Below are 19113 nucleotides of genomic sequence, written 5' to 3'. Positions count from 1 at the left end.
TTTCCGATATAAGGCGGATGAACACGGTAAACTTGGCGTATGTATGTTTACGCACACTGCGTATTGGTTCAAGAGGGACGACGTGGTCCAGCCATCACTTTGATCTGCTTTTGTCAATGTTTTTTTATTATTGTTAACATTCAATAAAACATCAGAAATGAAAAAAACGTTCTTGCCTGATGTAACCTAAATACAAAGAAAAGAAATATCTTTTAGGAGGCAATGTACAATTCTTCTTCTTTATTACTAAGAATAAAGAAGTATTATGATACTGTTAAAAAAAGAAAATATTAAGGAGGATAAGATTGCCATTCACTATTGGACTTAATTTCATTAATAATTAGCCAAATATGAAGTTATTTTTTTGAAGGCAGCTATAAAGAAGGTAATCTCATTTAAATTATGTTAAATATACTTTGTAAAAATACAAATCTCCAGACTGGTAATTGTAAGCTACTGAATCATACAAAATTGCCTTTGTGACCGAGACAATGTGGGCAGCCTGTGCCAGCAAATAGCCTAGAACACATGCAAAATGCCAACTCATTCCACACCCTGAGGGCCTGTTTCACATTGGACTAAGACGTCCGACAGACAAGCACGTTATATAGACGTTTTTATAATGAAGGGTGACAGCTCATTTTTAGAAGCAGTAATCACTCTTTGGCTTTAAGGCATGATGTTTTCCTTTTATTGAACTGCATTCACTCTTTTTTGTCCACGTGTGGAGGTAAACCATTAACTGACTGAGCATTCAAGATCAAAGTGTTATTATTGTTAGTGGTAATTAAGGCAGTTTATGAAGACGCAATCAAAGGGCAAAACTAACTGGAATGGCCGTCATACCTATTGGCCCTGGCAAAATGTCAATGTAATGAAAGCTAATGAGATGAACGGATCGGAAAATAGACATAAAGAAATAAAGAGAGAGAGAGAGAATATGTAAGGTTTTACATTCCTCTGAGTGTCTGTCTCAGTATTGTGTGTCGATTGGGGATTGCAAGGCATGGGTGGCTCCTCCATTATCCCCTGTTTTTTTTTCTTGTTTTTCACCTTGGCTAACCTTATGTTATACATTACGTGGGCTTGGTTTGTATTTAACAGCACTCATAATGACATTAAGTGATAAGAAATGCGTTATACCTCTGCAAAGGACCTTTGTCACTATCTGAACCCTGAGAGGCAAGTTACATGATTGCTCAACCAGATGGGGCTGCCTTTACATGTCATGCTAAGGAAGAGCAACATATAAAACAGGTCTTTGACATTCCCTTCTTCCACTGACTGGTTGCTGTTCCTTGTTTTAGCAGCTCCTTCCTTTGCAGGGTCAAAAGTCAGATGTAGATATGGATTAACAAATCAAACTATTTGGAGTTTCTGAGATAAGGCTGTCACTAGGAGGTGATGGTGGAGAGGTGAGAAGGGCAGACTTTGGACCCACTTCACTCGCTCCTCTTTCCCAGCGGCTGCAAGCGCCTCGGTTTGTCTCTCTTCTCTTGTGGAAAACATGAAGATTGATTTTGCCCCATTGGAGACGCCCTTGCACCGGAGACTGCAGACGGCTGCGGTGGTGCAGTGGGTCTTCTCCTTCATTGGCCTGGGTGAGTGTGCATTGTTTATGTGTCCACTGGAAACATCTGGGAATGATACTGATGGGATGGTACTACAGAAGTCTACAGTTAGTTTCTTTTACAGTAGGTGGTGTAACCGGTTTTGCCTAGCTGCTCGTGGGTGAAGTATATAAGTGAACGTGAGAGGTAGAGAACAGTTGTCACAAGTAACATGACCTGTTGGTTAGGCAGAAGAAAGAGCTAAGCCGGATGGGATCTGAGCTGAGTGCAGTCCACAGCTGCACACCCAGTTTGCCCTCTTAACTGACCTCATGTCACGTTGTGGATTTTTCAAAATAGTTGAGAATGGACAATAGTCATTCAGACTTGGCTGAATAGTAGTCCATAGTATTCCAACAACCATAACGACTGTAGTTACAACAGCCAGGAGCACTAACCAACCAACAGGTATTGATCATTTGGACAACGAGCGAACAGAGGTTAAATAGCTGGGTTTCCCTAATGTCTTCCAAGTCCAGTTGCCCTTGGTTTTAACCCCTTTCTATTTCATATGCTGGCATCCAAATGAATGTCTCCACGTGTATTTGTTTAGCCCTGAAAGACAGATGTTGTAAAGCCTATCCACCACTTTTGTTTGTTTGCCATAGCCCTACAGCCGTGTCATGTTCCAACTGTTTTCATTTTAAATTTATTTGTAAACTGGATGTTATTTTTTTTTAAGTTTTTTTTTTTTTTGGGGGGGCAGCTTTTCCCTTTATTCAATAGTGGATAGACAGGAAAGGGGGGAGAGTAAGAGGGGATGACACGCAGCAAAGGGCCACAAGTCAGATTTGAACCAGGGCCGCTGCGAAGGCCTCAGCCTACATGGGGCTCACGCTCTACTGGGTGAGCTAGAGGCTGCCCCAGACTACATGTTATTTAACACTATTAGTTACATAAAAGTGGATAATATTTCTTTTCATACAAGACATAGTGAGTGACCACCAGCAGGTGGTGTTCAGGTGTTACAAGTGACTCCAGTTGGTGTTGATGGGGGGTGTGTCCTGTAGTCAGCTTGCCATAGTTGGTAGTTTATTGATTATGGTGCCAATAAATACACTTAAGATCATACTAATTTGTCTTCATTTTTTTTTTTTTTTTTACCCTTATTTAACCAGAAAAGCCTCACTGAGAATATAAATCCTGTCCTGGCCAAGATAATGACTTACAGAAAACAGAAAACAGATAACAAACTATGCCACAAAATCAGATGAAAATTATAACACCAGCTCACGTGGTAGAGTGGGCGCCCATATATAGAAGTTTACTCCTCATCGCAGAGGCTGCGGGTTCATCTCTGACCTGTGGCCCTTTGCTGCATGTCATTTCCCCCCCCCCTCTCTCTCCCATTTCATGTCTTCAGCTGTCCTATAAACATAAAGTCCTAAAATGCCCCCCAAAAATAATTATAACACCATGGATAAGTTCTTTAATATAATCATGTAAAATATTTAATCCCAAAAACAACTTAAATGGGTCCTTGAAAAACTCTAAGCCCTTTCTAAAGCCATAAAAATAACCAACACCAAATGAAAACTTGATATTTACACATTAAGATTATAAAATACCCAAAACCTCAGCAGCCAGAAGAGAGAGCAGTAAAATACTAAATTGTATTGGCATCATACATTCTGCCACAGCATAGCTATCAATAACCACCTAAACCACTTATGAGGTCATCACCAGCTGAACTAAATGCTATGGACCTTTTTTCACAGCAGATATTTTAACTTGTCATAGTAGGAAAAGCACAGCTGAAATTGATAACCTTAACAATGGCTCAATTCCATCAAGTGTCCCAGTAAACTATTTCAGTGAGTCAGCATGAACAATACCAGGGCCTCTCCTAAGTGGAATGCAGCCATCAGTAATGGTTTAATACCAGGGCCTCTCCTAAGTGGAATGCAGCCATCAGTAATGGTTTAATACCAGGGCCTCTCCTAAGTGGAATGCAGCCATCAGTAATGGTTTAATACCAGGGCCTCTCCTAAGTGGAATGCAGCCATCATTAATGGGTTTGAATACACCTGTGCTTTTCCTGCTATGACATGTCAACACGTCTGCGGTGAAAACGGTCTATTGATGCAAAGCAGACGCCCACCATTCATAAAATGGCTAATTCCAGTTAAAAATATGAACACACGAGCTTAGCAACCATTCCTATAGTGTGTTTTGCCAGATCACAATGCACATGTATACAGTACTGCGCTCATTTACAGCACTGTATGTTCCTCTCTCCTCAGCACCCACCTGCATCTTCCTGTTCTTTTACCTGCTCTTCACTCGCTTCTGGCTGATCAGTGTGCTGTACTCCGTCTGGTGGTTCTTTGACTATGACACTCCTTCACGTGGAGGCCGCAGGGCGCCCTTCTTGTGTGGCCTCAAAATTTGGGAATACATGCGGGATTACTTCCCCGTCAAGGTGAGAGACAGCTTTTACACTATAGGGCTTGGTTAAAGTAATCGATTCTCCAATTGAAATCCATCGTTGTTTGAGTGATTTGATATCGATTCATAAAATCCAGAAATTTATCTTTTAATATATGCCTTTTCACCATGAATGCGGTGAATTAAATCCCCCTCTTGCTTGTTCAATTTACAGCATAAATTCTCTGACAAACTCTTTTTATATCCAAGCAAAATTAGTGTTGTAACTGAAATTTCCCTAACCTAATTGATATCGGATAGAAAATGTAATCCAATCGGGACCTTGTGAATCGGAATCGAATGGATTTAGGAAATCGATGGCGATACACAGTCCTATTTTGGACAGTTGTTATATGAGACCTGCATTTAAATCACTACGTAAAGCCTACTGTACATGCACATCCCCGCCATTAAGCAGCCCCAAAGTCCATGTAAGTGGGCTGTACCGCTGTAGCTTAAAGAATAGGTCATCAGACCATCTCGCTCTGCCAGTCCAGTTGATCTAATCTTTGATCTGCAGCTACATACCAGCAGTGGCCCTTATCTCTGTCCTTGGCAGCAAATGAACAGCTGATGGTTAAGGCCTCTGTGTTTCAGGGCCGTGTCTGTGTGTGTTTGACTAGTGTTATGGAGAGAAATTTCACTGTCAATCCTAGACTCATTTTAGAGCCCTACAATACTATACTAAAGGACAATGAGGATTAGCACAGCCAGATGCAGTCCAGTTTGATGATTTTCATATAAAAAAAAAAAACATACTTTGCTTGTCACTGAAGGAATAGTATGACCATTTATTTTCTTTCTTGCACATAGTTAGATGAGTAGATTGATACCACTCCCATATACGTTTGTTAAATGTCATGCCAGGAGACACTTGGCTTAGCATAAAGACTGGAAGCAAGTGTGAACAGCTAACCTGGTAGTATTATGAGAGTTACGTGCTGGACTGTGTTTTGGCCATGCAGTTGGGAAGTCACCCCCCTCTGTAAAACACAACTTGTTGTTTTTCCAGTGGGGTTTTGTACAGATTAAACAAAGTATGGCATGCTGATTAGCAAGCTTTGGAGATGCTTTGGACAGAGCCAGGCATCCGGTCTCCTACTGTTTCCAGTCTTCATGCTAAGCTAAGGTAGCATCTCCTTGCTCCAGCTTCAGATTTAAAAGACACACATAAGAGTGGAACTGTATCTTGATCTCATCGAACACTCAGCAAGGAATCAAATAAATCCTTTTCCCAATTTTCCTCAGCTTTTCTTAGGTGGGGGGGGGCGCCAAGGAAAAAAGGTTGGGAACCACTGCTCTATGGTAAGGTGCTCAATGAGAGTGTGTGTCATGGTGGTAGTGCAAATAAGTCTAATAGTGCAAGGAATGTAGACATAGTAATATAAAAACTATATAGCAGTGCGAGGATAAAGTTTAAAAAAGACAGCATTAAATATTGGCATTATAAGGGAATAATAGGAATAAAATCTTGTGGCAAAACGGTGCCCTTGTAGTGATTTTTTTCACAGATTTACTAGCGGCTGCAAACCAGAAATATCCTTTCATCATTAAAATGTCAGTGTGGGGCATTGCTAGTTGAAATACAGAAGGCTGTAACTGCAAATGGATAATCAGTTTCTTACAGCCATGTCTGTAAACTGTAAATTCACCTCCACGCTGAAAAGCATCCACCACACAGCCTCAGGAATGAAAAGAAATCATATAAATCATGTGAACATGAAATGTCTGCCAGAGGCAGGTTACTACTGGTTCCACAGACACACACCATCCCCTGATCCAGGGTAGATGTACAGATAACTGATCAGATCAGTGCTGCACAGGTTTCTTCAAAACGCACAAAGGAGAGACAAGCTGGCATGTTTACTTCAGTTTCAGATAAGTGGTTATAATGTGACATTACAATCATTTTCAACTGGCCCTGGGTGTTCGGGACACTCTTCTCTCTCGCAGGCCGCTGTGTCCCTCTTGTGGTTATACATGAGTAGTGCATACGTATGATTTGATGTACATTTCATTACTAGGGTTAGATCTTCAACAGGGGGTCTGGGGTCCCTTGGGGGTCCTCAGAATTACTGCAGGGGGGCCTCCAAATTATTGTCTTTTCAAAAATTAAAATGTCTCACCATCAATCCAACCTATTATTTGCAAATATAATCAGGCTATTTGTGAAAAAAATAACAACATTGATACTAGGATTACTGGCCTATAGGTACTGTAAGGTAACCATTAAGATATCCACCCACAGATACAGTTCATCCTAAGGATTCACTGTGCCTTCCACTAGTATTTTTCACATTAAAACATGATTTATAAAGTCATGCCAACAAGTATTTTAATAGCTTAGTATTGTATGCACTAAAAAGGCCAAGATTATTGTCGTCACCTTCCTAAAATAATGGCCCAAGTCATTTTTTTAGGTTTTTCAGAAAACAAAAAAAACGGAATAGTTTCACTCAAAACTGTTATGACAATAGATGACTATTGACATACTAATAACAATGTCTGTCACTTATGCAACATAAGAGGAATAAATGCCTTTGTGACTGGGCAATTTTAAACCTTCCTTCCTTTACATGCACAGAAACCTCATCACTTAGCAATCGGTGACGAGCCCTGAATCCTGGACATAACTTCAGTGATAGAGTGGTAGATTTTTGTTCTTCTTGAAGCGGCTGCCATTTTGAAAAGCTTGTAAAATTGCCTAAGTCACATTGTCTTTTGACTTAGGCAAAATAAAACGGCCAATGTCAAGTCACACTCTTGACATAGGCCGTTAGACTAAAAGGTGTAGAATCACATGACCTGTTCAACTGAGGGTGTAGGCAATTTTACCAGAGGTGGCCAGCACCATGAGGAGAGGATTTAGGCAAGAAAATAATTTTTGGCCATTATTTTAGGAAGGTGACATTATGCAACTTCATTTTTTACAACATATGCACTAGGGGGTCTCTGCTCCGTCTCTCTCTGTAGAGGGGTCCTTGGCTCAAAAAACGTTGACGACCCCTGCTTTAGATCATGAAAAGCCCAGTATTTGATATCAAATCCAAACGGTATTGGATGTTGGGTGTGTCATGTCTCATCTGTAGCATTCACAGAAAACAGAACCCCTGTTGACAATATCCGCCACATTACACGGGTCTCCATCTTTGCCTTGAGGCACCACTTACACTTTGGACCGTGTTGATAAGACAGAGGCAGCAAAAACAACGAGCCATTTCATTCGATTTTTTTGGGGGAACAGGCAGAGTGAGTTTATAATTTGCTTTTAAAAGGTTGCCTTTGAGGTCAAAATCTGAAAAGCAACCTACTCTATGAGATATTCAGACATATTTGTATCTCTAAGTATTAAGTGGGTCATGGTCTGTTTGCATAGCCTTTTACAGTCATAAATGATAGCACAGTGATCCTTATTAACCCACCGTTCAACTATTTGAACTAATCCTAGCCTGTGTGTCTATATCATGTTACAGCAGAGAGAACACACTCACTAAAAGACTGGAAACGTCTGAGATTAGAGGACACCATTTTTAAAATATAGCTGATTCAGAAATGTAATGGATTTTAAATACAGAAATGTTAATTCTACTATTATATCACCCTTATTTATTCAGGGAGTGCCATTGTGTAATGCTACTATTACTTGTAGTTCTTCTACTGTTGTACTTTATATATATTTGGGAGAATGGCTATATAGCTAACTATAACATCTTGATTGGGAAAAAGACATGTGCAATAAAAACCAAACTGTACATAATAATAAAATTGTATGATAAGGCAGTTCCAGCAGTGAGCACCATATAATAATAAAAGTCAAGAGAAGACCGGTACAGAAGTGGTAATATTAAGATAACAGGAACAATAAATTGAGTGAAATTCTTAATAATCATTCCATCTTAAATACAAATAAAACAATACGAACCATTCAAAAAGTATTAACGAGATCATACAGACATCGAAATGGTAGACCTTAAAACATAGTAGGCACAACTAACGCAGCACTGCAAACAGCAACAGAGGCTAATCAACAGCTTTCTGACACAATTTCATTAGATGGGTGTTCATGATATTCTGTCCACCCCTGTATGTCAGAGTCAAACTCAGATAGATAGATATATAGATATATAGATATATAGATGGATAGATACAGTAGATAGATAGATAGATAGATTTTTATTGATCCCAAAAATGGGAAATTACAGTGTTGCAGCAGCAAAATATCAGACACACAGCACACATACAGAATATAAATATGAAAGAAATAGGATACAATATACATGAAATAATAATAGGATAGAAACCTATTGTGCAGGTTGCACTTAGTGCAGTTGTGATTGTGATGTCTATGAATGAGTCTTATCTCACACTCAGTGATGAAGTATTAAAAAGTTGAATTGCCCGTGGTAGGAATGATTTCTTGTAGCGGTCCGTGCGACATCGAAGCTGTGGGAGCCTCTTAGAGAAGGTGCTCCCCTGTTGGACCAGTGTGGGGGGGTGGAGAGGGTGCTCGGGGTTATCCATGATAGATAACAGTTTGTTCAGTGACCTCCTCTTCACCACAGCTTCAAATCTTTAGGCATTTGATAAAACCATAAAATCATTTTGGCCTTTTTTAGATAGAATACATGTTAAAGGGGATGGCATGCTGATACAAATCCCTGTTTACATGGTTTATAAGGCTGTCAATAAAGGCACTTATCAGGGTCTGTGTTCTATGGCAACTAAGGTCAGTTATTGGCACTGGTTATTGTTTCAGTCTCTCATTACAGAGCTTGTAAAAAATTGTCACTCACTGGCCACTTTACCGGGGATAGTTGTAACATTTCTGACATTTCTGTCTGTATCTTGGAGCTCTTTTAAGACAGCGGTGTACAAAATGTGATAGAAACTAGTTACATTTATCTGCTATTAAATGCTGTAGCTGTTATCTCTGCAACCCAAACCCAAAATGCATGGTTTACTCTCAAACACGAGGAGGAAAATGTTACAATTTACCCCATAGTCTGGGTTAGTTGTACCATACCCCGGGCTGAAATGTAACATTAACAAATTAGGATTATAACAAAAACTTGACATTGAAACTTTCATTCAACATTTAAATTACTTTTTGATAATAATATTTGTGTGTGTATGGGTTGAGAGGCATGCCTCGGCCCTTCTTTCTTTTCCAAGACTGACATTTTAGGAAAAACATACTGTAAATACAACTACATTTTTTGCTTGTGGTAGGATGTAACATTTTGTAACTCACACTCTTGTTACAACTAACCCAGATTTTGTTCACATGTTGTTGCCACGAACTAGCTTAATTGACAGCTAACAACCTGCATAAAAGATATCCATGAAGACACACAATAAACAAGATTTAAGTTTCTTGATTATCACAAAAATAAAAATAAATAAAAAGAAATGCAGTGCCTTGGTGGCTGATTCTTCACACGTGTATAAAGGACTAAACAGAGCGTGTTTAGAGTGAATCAGCTGATTCCAAAACATGTTCCTGATTGGAGTAAACGGACGTGTTACAACCGACCTGTGTTACAACTATCCCTGGTCTCCGCTATATCAGACAAAATAATACCATTTAAATGTAGCCTACTTTTTAAGTAATTGCCAGAACTCCTAAAATTCCCTTGTTTGGCTAGAACTAATGTATCCAGTTCAAAGTGAGTCCTTTCCAGTATTCTATCATCTGACTGTATGCCACTTTAGGTCTGAAACAAGGAGTCAATGTCAGGGGAAAGAGAAGCACTGTCCTTTGGAGAGCCTGATTAGTGTCATTGGTGCGTCTTTACCCACCGTTTCTAATAACACCATCATCAGCTCAGACTACAAGCTCACCAGCTGATGTGCTTTCTCAGAATGACACAACACATTTAGATAGCATGCATTCCTAATTCATAACTTATGGTCTAGTTTTTCTGCTTCCCTGCGCAGTCACTTCTTATTTATGATTTAAAAAACAAAATCTTAAAGGTCCCATGACATGGTGCTCTTTGGATGATTTTATATAGACCTTAGTGGTCCCCTAATACTGTATCTGAAGTATCTTTTATATAGGCCTTAGTGGTCCCCTAATACTGTATCTGAAGTATCTTTTATATAGGCCTTAGTGGTCCCCTAATACTGTATCTGAAGTCTCTTTTATATAGGCCTTAGTGGTCCCCTAATACTGTATCTGAAGTCTCTTTTATATAGGCCTTAGTGGTCCCCTAATACTGTATCTGAAGTCTCTTTTATATAGACCTTAGTGGTCCCCTAATACTGTATCTGAAGTCTCTTTTATATAGACCTTAGTGGTCCCCTAATACTGTATCTGAAGTCTCTTTTATATAGACCTTAGTGGTCCCCTAATACTGTATCTGAAGTCTCTTTTATATAGACCTTAGTGGAACATGAAGTAAAAGCCGAGCAGTCAGCAGAGAGAGTCTGTTATTGTCCTTCTGAGTAACAGAGAGGTTCTGGAAGGTACCAAGACGGTTTTCCAATAACAGCCTCAATAAAGGATAAAGATAAGAGATACCAGTGAGCATCACGAGAAGACCACCTGATACTTTCATATGAAATACATGGATGTGTTCCATAGGCATGACCGGTTATGAATCTCAGGGCGGAGTGATAGACTGAGTTCAGAGATTTAAGAGTTGAAGACGATGCATGTCTATAAATACACACAGTTTGATCTTTTAAATTCTACAGGTGATCCCATGTATCTACATGTTTGACCAAAGCACTACTTCTGTATCAGTGCTGGGTGAACTTTTTTTCAATTAGATAATGGAAATGAGGTGAAAAAAAAAAAAGTTCAAGAAAAAAGTCAAAGTTAAAATAGAATCAAGTGTATGAACTCCCTTCTTTGAAGCTGCCCTTTTGTCGCTGAGAGAAGACAGCATGGCTCCCTGATATTGGCTGTGAAAAGGTTGCCATAAGAACAGTGGGGAATATTATTGGAATAGTAATCTCACACACAGATACAATCAGTGAGGAGAGCAGATTTGTTTTTCTTTTTTTTTTTTTTTTTTTTTTTACAAGCGAGCACAATTCTCGCTGCAAAACAAACGACAGCACATGAAATTTAGTGCCTATCGCTATCTCCATATCCGCTCTGGACTGGTGGAGGCGCAAAAACAATGCTCCACAGGTGAGATATCTTATCTTTTACAGTTAGTGATCAAAAACCATCATTTCTGACACTACCGAGAAACATTACTCAGTTCACTGATTACACGCCAGGAGGCTTGTCCCACAGCAGAACCTCCTTTACCTGCCAAACTGAAATATCCTCTGTGTTAAGTGTAAAAGTCTAAGCATCTCTTTGGACCTCCTACCCAGGGACGAACAAAAGGGAGTACTATTTCAGGGTATATGCAAGTCAACACCAGCAGAGTTTATTTTTTTACTTTACGATAGATTTAAAAAGCTGATTACCTCTGTAAGTAAACAAATGTATAGGGAACTCAATCAGTTCTCAGGTGATGGGAAGTACCGCATTTGTGGAAAATATAGTGTAAAGCCTTTTGTTGCTCCAGAGAGAGCTGTGTGAAACCAGGTCCACGTTCAGCCCCGACAAAACGTAGCAAGACGTTTTTTTAAACTGAAACGGGGGTGCGTTATCGCTCTGCCTTTTTTTTTTTATCACCACTGGTTTACAGACACGTCTCTGCTGATTGGGTATCACCTGGGACACAGCCAATAAACGAGAGACACACCCACCAAACGAGAGAAAACACATCTCAAAGCATATTGCGCACCGTTTAACACCCTTCAGAGAAAAACATGTTGTTCAACCGGGAAACTGTAGCAGCACGGTGCACACCGTTTTGAGATTAAACGTGCCCCTGATGAATGTACTCAAGTGATGTCACTTGAGTCAGCGTCGGTTGGGTCTGAAGACTACAAGTCTGAAAATGAAAGAATCTGAGGGTGTTGAGTTAGAAAGAAGTGAGTTCACCAGACTTCTGTAGAATTCTCCTCATTGCTGCACGAGGCTCCAGGCTACTATTAGTCCCTACTGGCTTCACACACCCAAATCTCCAACCAGACCAGTTGGCAGCCCAGCTGCATTGTGGGTAATGTAGGCAGATGATGACAAAGAATGCATGACTAAAAAGATGATATCTGGTTCTGATGCATACATTTTTAAACTGGCAATCATAAATCCCACAATGTTATAGAAGTGAAATGTTAAATCAGTGGAGTACTTTTGTAATATTTGCCAAACTGTGCAAGTGCAACACATTAATTGGAATTAAGCTAAGTGTCACTGGTTTAGAGGAATATTGTAGATGTAAACATGTGTCAACCCTATGTTCCCTCAGGCCTCGGTTCCCTAAACTCTATGTTCCCTCAACCCTGTGTTCCCTCAACCCTATGTTCCCTAAACTCAAGCGCTAACCCTAACCGATAAACCAAGATGATCAGTATTACTGTAGCAATGGATAAAAGGTCACATATCCAAAACGTAAAATATAACCAGGGGGTGGGGGGTTGATGTGGGCTGAGGGAACATAGGGTCTAATTTTGATGTGGTGGAAAATTAATAGAAATGATGGACAATAGGGCTGAGGGAACAGCGGGCCTAATTTCAATGGTGGGGAAATTTCATAGAAATGAGGGAACATAGGGATGACCCAAAACACATCACTCTGCATACGCTGACTTCTATAGCATTGTGTGTTTTTGTACAGTAAAGGTGATGGGACCAATGTTTGGGAGATTCTACTTCTAACTTAAAATGGAAATAAACAAGTACATTTCCAAGTTTCTTTAAGTTGCACCTAAATACAGTACTTGAGTAAATGTAATGAGTTACTTTCCAAAACTGAAAGTATTGTGGGGTAAGTGAGGGGAAGAGTGTCTTACAGCAGAATGGTTGCTAAATCTTTTCAGACAGTTTGCTAACAGCCACGAGGGATGGGAGAGGGTTCGGAGTGATGACACCGGGATGTGCAGCCAGCTGGGCCAACATAATGCAACACTGTCAGCTCTTTTAGGAAGAATCAGATGATATGAAGTCAAATATTCTACATGATGATTATAGATCAATATTCAGATACAGCAGTGGACGGACATTAATGCTTTCATTTTCACGAGATTCTTTTCTTTTCTTCGCACAGTTGGTGAAGACAGCTAACCTGGATCCCAGGCACAACTACATCCTGGGCTTCCATCCCCATGGCGTGCTGGTGGCTGGAGCCTTTTCCAACTTCTGCGTCTATGCTACAGGCTTCAGACAGCTGTTCCCTGGCCTCACCAGCTACATGCTCATGCTGCCCCTTTGGTTCAGATGCCCGTTCTTCAGAGACTATGTCATGTGTGCAGGTGAAGCCCAGAGACGTTTTGAGCCATCCTTGATCAGATTGCTCTTTATACTTTATTATGCCAGCAAAAATATACCATATTTAATAGCCTTCAAGGTATTTTTGGACATATTTTGATCACTTTTCTGTTACAACCCTGCAGGTCTTATTCCTTCGCACAAAGAGAGCGCCAGCTATCCGCTAAGCAAAAGAGGCGGCACCGCTGTTGTAATAGCAGTCGGTGGGGCCCCAGAGGCCCTTGATGCCCACCCTGGGACCTACAATGTACTATTGGCTAATAAGAAAGGCTTCATCAAGATGGCGATGGAGCATGGGTAAGAGCAGAGAGGCCTGGGGGAATGAGGAAGGTTTTCTGTTAAATGCAGCTAATTCTCCAAGGTCTTAAGGCTTGTGAGAGGATTCTGTCCTACTATTCATTTAAGTTTCTTGCACTTTGAGCTTGGCCTCTTGAAACAGAGGCTAAGTCAAGCCCCTCACATGGAATTTCCCAGGAAAGCACAAGCACGCCGCTATGAGATAGATTTAGAATGAGAAACAGAAGTACAAGTACACTGCGGCACGGCCTCACACCAAGTAGGCACTGCTGAGTACCGGGGTGGGTTCCATTTCTGTGTGGAGTTTGCATGTTCTCACCGCGTTTGTGTGGGTTTCCTCATGGTGCTCCGGTTTCCTCCCATGCATGCTGGGTAACTCCTGCCTTTGCCCTTGCACCGGCATTACAAGTAGAGTTAGTCACCGGGCGCCGGACTATGGCTGCCCACTGCTCCTAATTAGTTAGGATGGATACATTACTCCTATGTGAAAATGTACTTGGCAAACAAATGAAAATACTAAATTAAATATAGGTACAGTACAGGCCAAAAGTTTGGACACACCTTCTCATTCAATGCGTTTCCTTTTTATTTTCATGACTATTTACATTGTAGATTCTCACTGAAGTCATCAAAACTATGAATGAACACATATGGAATTATGTACTTAACAAAAAAGTGTGAAATAACTGAAAACATGTCTTATATTTTAGATTCTTCAAAGTAGCCACCCTTTGCTTTTTTATTAATAAGCGAAAAACTTCCACTAATTAACCCTGACAAAGCACACCTGTGAAGGTAAAACCATTTCAGGTGACTACCTCATGAAGCTCATTGAGAGAACACCAAGGGTTTGCAGCACTATCAAAAAAAGCAAAGGGTGGCTACTTTGAAGAATCTAAAATATAAGACATGTTTTCAGTTATTTCTTAAATAAAAAGGAAACGCATTGAATGAGAAGGTGTGTCCAAACTTTTGGCCTGTACTGTAAATATGAATTCAAATATAAAAGAAAACACAACAAGTATTTTAAATACTGGACAGTATTAGTTAATGAATTAAATGTTTTCAATAAAATCTTTTTTAGTGCTCATCTGGTGCCAGTCTTCTCCTTTGGAGAAAATGAAGTGTTTGATCAAGTGAAAAACCAAAGAGGAACCTGGCTCCGATGGATACAGGAGCGGCTGCAAAGCATCATGGGTATCTCCTTGCCTCTTTTCCATGGACGTGGCATCTTCCAGTACTCCTTTGGTCTCATGCCCTACAGAAGACCAATCAATACAGTTGGTGAGTAGGCTTCGCTCACCTATCAGGACATGGGTGGATTAATGAACAGGCTTTCAGTTTCTTGTCACATAGTCAAAGGACTTAGTCATTCATGTCAATAACAGAGCCCCAAAAGTCCTAGTGACAAAACTGAATGAATAGCCTAAACATTCACTTCAAAGATGTCACAAGAAAGAAAACATCATGATACATTTAAAGTGGGTCCCCTCTGTAATTATATGCAAATTTAGAGAGGCTGAGTATTCCCAATGCAATATGGGCCATTCAACTCTGGGAAGAAATCCAAAAAGCAAATTTAAAACCACAGCATTTGAAGCTCTGTCTGAAGGGCCTTTACTAAATTCACCTGTAGCTCAACATACATACACGCATATAACGCCAAAAGCTTATTACTCTTGGGTGGCACAGTACATGCAGCAGGTTACAGGATGCAGTTAGCTTCTCTCTGCACTGACTGTTTTGGATCCGGTGCAATTGTGTCAGCTACTGCAAACATCACCAGCAGTATGGTAAATAGGCTAAAGGATGCATCGCATTAGACTTTGTCTGGCTGGCCAAAAGATGAGCTATATTATCATGAATTTCCCAACCAGCAATTGATTATGGCAGAAGCATTTAATGTTATTGAGTGACTAGACAGAGCCAACTGGTTGGCATGCATTTTTTTAATCAGACAGCCGGACCATATTGCAAAATGTAAAGTACACTGACTGTGAGTGTGTTGTACTCCTTGTCACTTTCCTGCAGTTGGAAGGCCAATTAGGGTGGAGAGGAATGAGAAGCCAACAGTCGAGGAACTTGATGCCCTCCACCAGCTGTACATGGACGAACTCAGCAATCTGTTTGACGAGCACAAAGGCAACTACGGAGTGGACAAGGACACGTACCTGAACTTTGTCTAAACTGGACTGATGATGGAGTGGATTTGAATGCATATTTATTTGTTAAGCTCTGTTCCTGCAGGCAAAGAAAAATTGATTAGCTCTGTTAACATGACTTTGTTAATTAAAGATAAATGGTTCTGCAACAAGACACACTGTTGTATCCGTTTATATACGGGATGATTGAACGATCCCATTAGAGAAAAGCAACCAGAATCAAAATGCTTCTGTATCCATTACTGAGAGCTTGCTGTTCATTCAGACTCCTGTCACTTTTCACGGCTGTTCAGAGGGAACACTAATGACGCAAGTTTTCCACCATCTTCCAGTGGTGGTATCTGTCTAGCATTCAGATTTTGTGCAAGACCTGACACTTTCTTAAACAGAGTCAATTTGGGTGAATTTGGGTTGCAACAACATTTGGAGACACTGTCACAAAAAACTAGTTTTAGGATTTGGTGTCTATCGAAATGCTTTAAACTATAAAATAAAAAAATCTTTTATACACCACTCAACTGAATCTTCTTTCTTTTGTTTCTATAATTTGCTCTCCATCATTAAAGGAATGGTTTCCCAAGTGAGTGGAAGTAACTAAGTAGATGCACTCAAGTACTGTACTTAAGTATAATTTTGAGATACTCGTACTTCACTTGAGTATTTCTATTTTCTAGTACTTTATTCTTCTCCACTCTATTTCAGAGGGATGCGTTGTACTTTTTACTGCACTACATTTATATCACAACTGCAGTTACAAGTTACTTTTCCGATTAAGATTTTACATAAAAAAAAAGATTTGACAATTCAACAAATGCTTCCGAAAAAAAGCCCGAAAAATTATGCAAATGTGTCTTACAGAACTTAGTTTGTTCTTCTTTTCTCTCACAGCCCCTCAGATTTATCTTGTGACTCTTTGGAGGACCACAAACCCTGGGTGAAGGGAACCACTTGTTAAAACTAGTTGTTGGAGTAAAGTGCTGCTTGCCCAATATCACTCTCATATCTGTAGGTAATCAGTAGGAGGCAGGAGACTATGAGCTTTGCATTAAGACTAAAAACAGGAGAAAGCAGGTAGCCTGCAGAGATTCTGGAAAGTCGCTGCTACTGCTACTGCAATGACGAAATAGTCTGGCACATAGGCCACTGTAAAGCTTGTTGTTTTTACACTTCAGTGTTTGTACGGATTAAACAAACAAGATATAACTTTCTAATGTATGAACTTTAGAGGTGCTGGTAAGCAGAAGCAGGCTAGCTGTTTTCCGTTTTTTTTTTATGGAAAGCTAAGCTAAGCTAAGCTAAGCTAAGCATCTCCTGCCGTTAGCTGCATAACCTACAGATATAGAGAGAAGTATTGATCTCCTCTTTCAATTCTCTGCAAGAAAGCGAACAAGTGCATTTTTTTAAATTATGAAACTATTGCTTTAATATCTGCCTATCAACCTTATTAAAACAGATTTTGTGAAACAATATGGAAAAAAAGATAATTTATAATTATTATAATTCAATTATCAAATGTGTGTTAATCACTGACTAAGATGTGCATTCCTATCCAACATGATGTGAAATGAGTCTGCTGCATGGACTAAACTGGGGTTAGCGGAGGTTTTGGTCACATCAAATCTGCTCAATGAACATGAACATGTGGCTCATTTATAATTTTTTTTAGTTCTAAATTCCACATTAAAAATTACGTGCCAGGTTTTGGATCATGTTCCTAAAGGACAAGATTGTCTATGAACTTTGGCAGATATCTTGTATGAGTTGGCAGGCTTATGATATTTCCAAATATCATATAACTGGCATATTGGACAATGCCCAAACCCTTTCATCACAGTCTAGACGAGATTTGTGTGTGTGTGAGTGTGTTGGGCAGATTAATAAATGCTGACTAAAAGAAAAAAATCTTACTGCAGTGCTGTGATGCAAAAGAGTTACATAATTGGAAAAAATATTATATTATATTTAAGAATAAAAAAGCAGTCACCAATGGTGTGTAAGGACTAGACTGGGAATAACTGGCCAACCTATAAAGGAAAAAAACAGCAATGACATTCATGGAGTAAACGCACTGTATTCATGTACTTAATACAAACATTTTGTCTGTATTTAAAGATGACTAGATTCTCTTACAGACTGACAGTCTTTAATCGCAATCAGCACAAACTTGTTATTTTAATGTCTTAAAGAGATATTTTGCTAATTTATATCTAGCTCTGTGTCATGGCAGTGTGGGCAGGGGATGGTGTGGCTATTCTCCGTCCGAGCAGCCAAGGTCTGCCGAAATCCATCTGATGACGCAAAACGGCCAAGCTCCGTGCACTGGCGCCACGGAGGGAAGCCACACATTGTTTATCACATGCTGACCACACAAAGATGACACAGAGCTGGATTGATATCGGCAAAGTATCCCCATAACATTTCATATCCTGCACAGCTGCAATTGTAACATGTCAATGTTTTGAGTTGGTCCCAGAGATCCTCCTGGGGAGGAGTGAGTTAGGTCGGGTTAACAACATTATCGACTTATTTTTGAAGACAGTGGTCAAGGTACAAAATAATCAAGGCCCTGTGTTCACAGAGTCCTAAGTCATATCTTATCTTGGCTTTTTTTTAAAGGAAAACAAAACATTGACTTTTCATAAATGAGTCAATGAATCACAGAGGTTAAACACATGAGAAGTTGTATTAGGATAAAAAAAAGACCACGTAGTGAGTCCTTATATATAAACAAATACAGAAAGGAAGCTTGCAATTATCGTGAATTCATATCTATAGATGATTTGGTATCTGCTCTGTGGATAGATACAGCTATACGCAGCATGAATTACATAAGAACATGGAACACTAAAACAACATGGGCAAACGTGTCAGATTAATTCAGGTATTACATAACTCAAACAAAACATTTAAGAACTGATGAGACTTAATTAAACTACAACTAGACTTGAATTTATCACATCATGACTTAATTGGACTATAATGAAAAATGGCAAAATTGTCATTTGAACCAGAAATAACAGAAAGAAAGCATAAAGAATATTAGAGGTGGATTGCTGAGAATGTAATTCAACACGTTTTTTGATCATGCTGAACATGCTACACGTTTTTTGATCATGCTGAACATGCTATACTTAAATCCCCTTTCCAATACCTTGGATATAGTGCCACTCGGCCAGGCATGCCAAAACACTTATTTATCAACTTCAATATCCAATGAAAAATATAATAGCACAATGTGGTGTCAACATAAAACACAGCGTTTTCAAGCCAGGGAACGGAC

General features: G+C 39.6%; 1 protein-coding gene across 1 annotated transcript; it reads left to right on the top strand.

Moving 5' to 3' along the window:
- The first annotated feature begins 1507 nt into the window (after positions 1-1507).
- mogat2 (monoacylglycerol O-acyltransferase 2) lies at positions 1508-16301 on the top strand. The gene is made up of 6 exons (XM_028595991.1): positions 1508-1601; positions 3854-4032; positions 13154-13358; positions 13500-13671; positions 14756-14955; positions 15703-16301. The coding sequence occupies exons 1-6, from the start codon at positions 1508-1510 to the stop codon at positions 15855-15857; spliced, it is 1005 nt and encodes a 334-aa protein (XP_028451792.1). The 3' UTR covers positions 15858-16301.
- Positions 16302-19113: the final 2812 nt, after the last annotated feature.

The sequence above is a fragment of the Perca flavescens genome, chromosome 13, assembly GCF_004354835.1.
Source record: "Perca flavescens isolate YP-PL-M2 chromosome 13, PFLA_1.0, whole genome shotgun sequence".
Classification (NCBI taxonomy): Eukaryota; Metazoa; Chordata; class Actinopteri; order Perciformes; family Percidae; genus Perca; species Perca flavescens.
The sequence above is the reverse complement of the archived record's forward strand: the minus strand, read 5'-3'. Positions and strand labels throughout refer to the sequence as shown.

Coding starts and splice junctions, on each gene's coding strand:
- mogat2 (XM_028595991.1), top strand. CDS start 1,508: ATGAAGATTGATTTTGCCCCATTGGAGACGCCCTTGCACCGGAGACTG. Junction 4,033..13,153: donor GGGATTACTTCCCCGTCAAG/GTGAGAGACAGC, acceptor TTCTTCGCACAG/TTGGTGAAGACAGCTAACCT. Junction 13,359..13,499: donor AGACTATGTCATGTGTGCAG/GTGAAGCCCAGA, acceptor ACAACCCTGCAG/GTCTTATTCCTTCGCACAAA.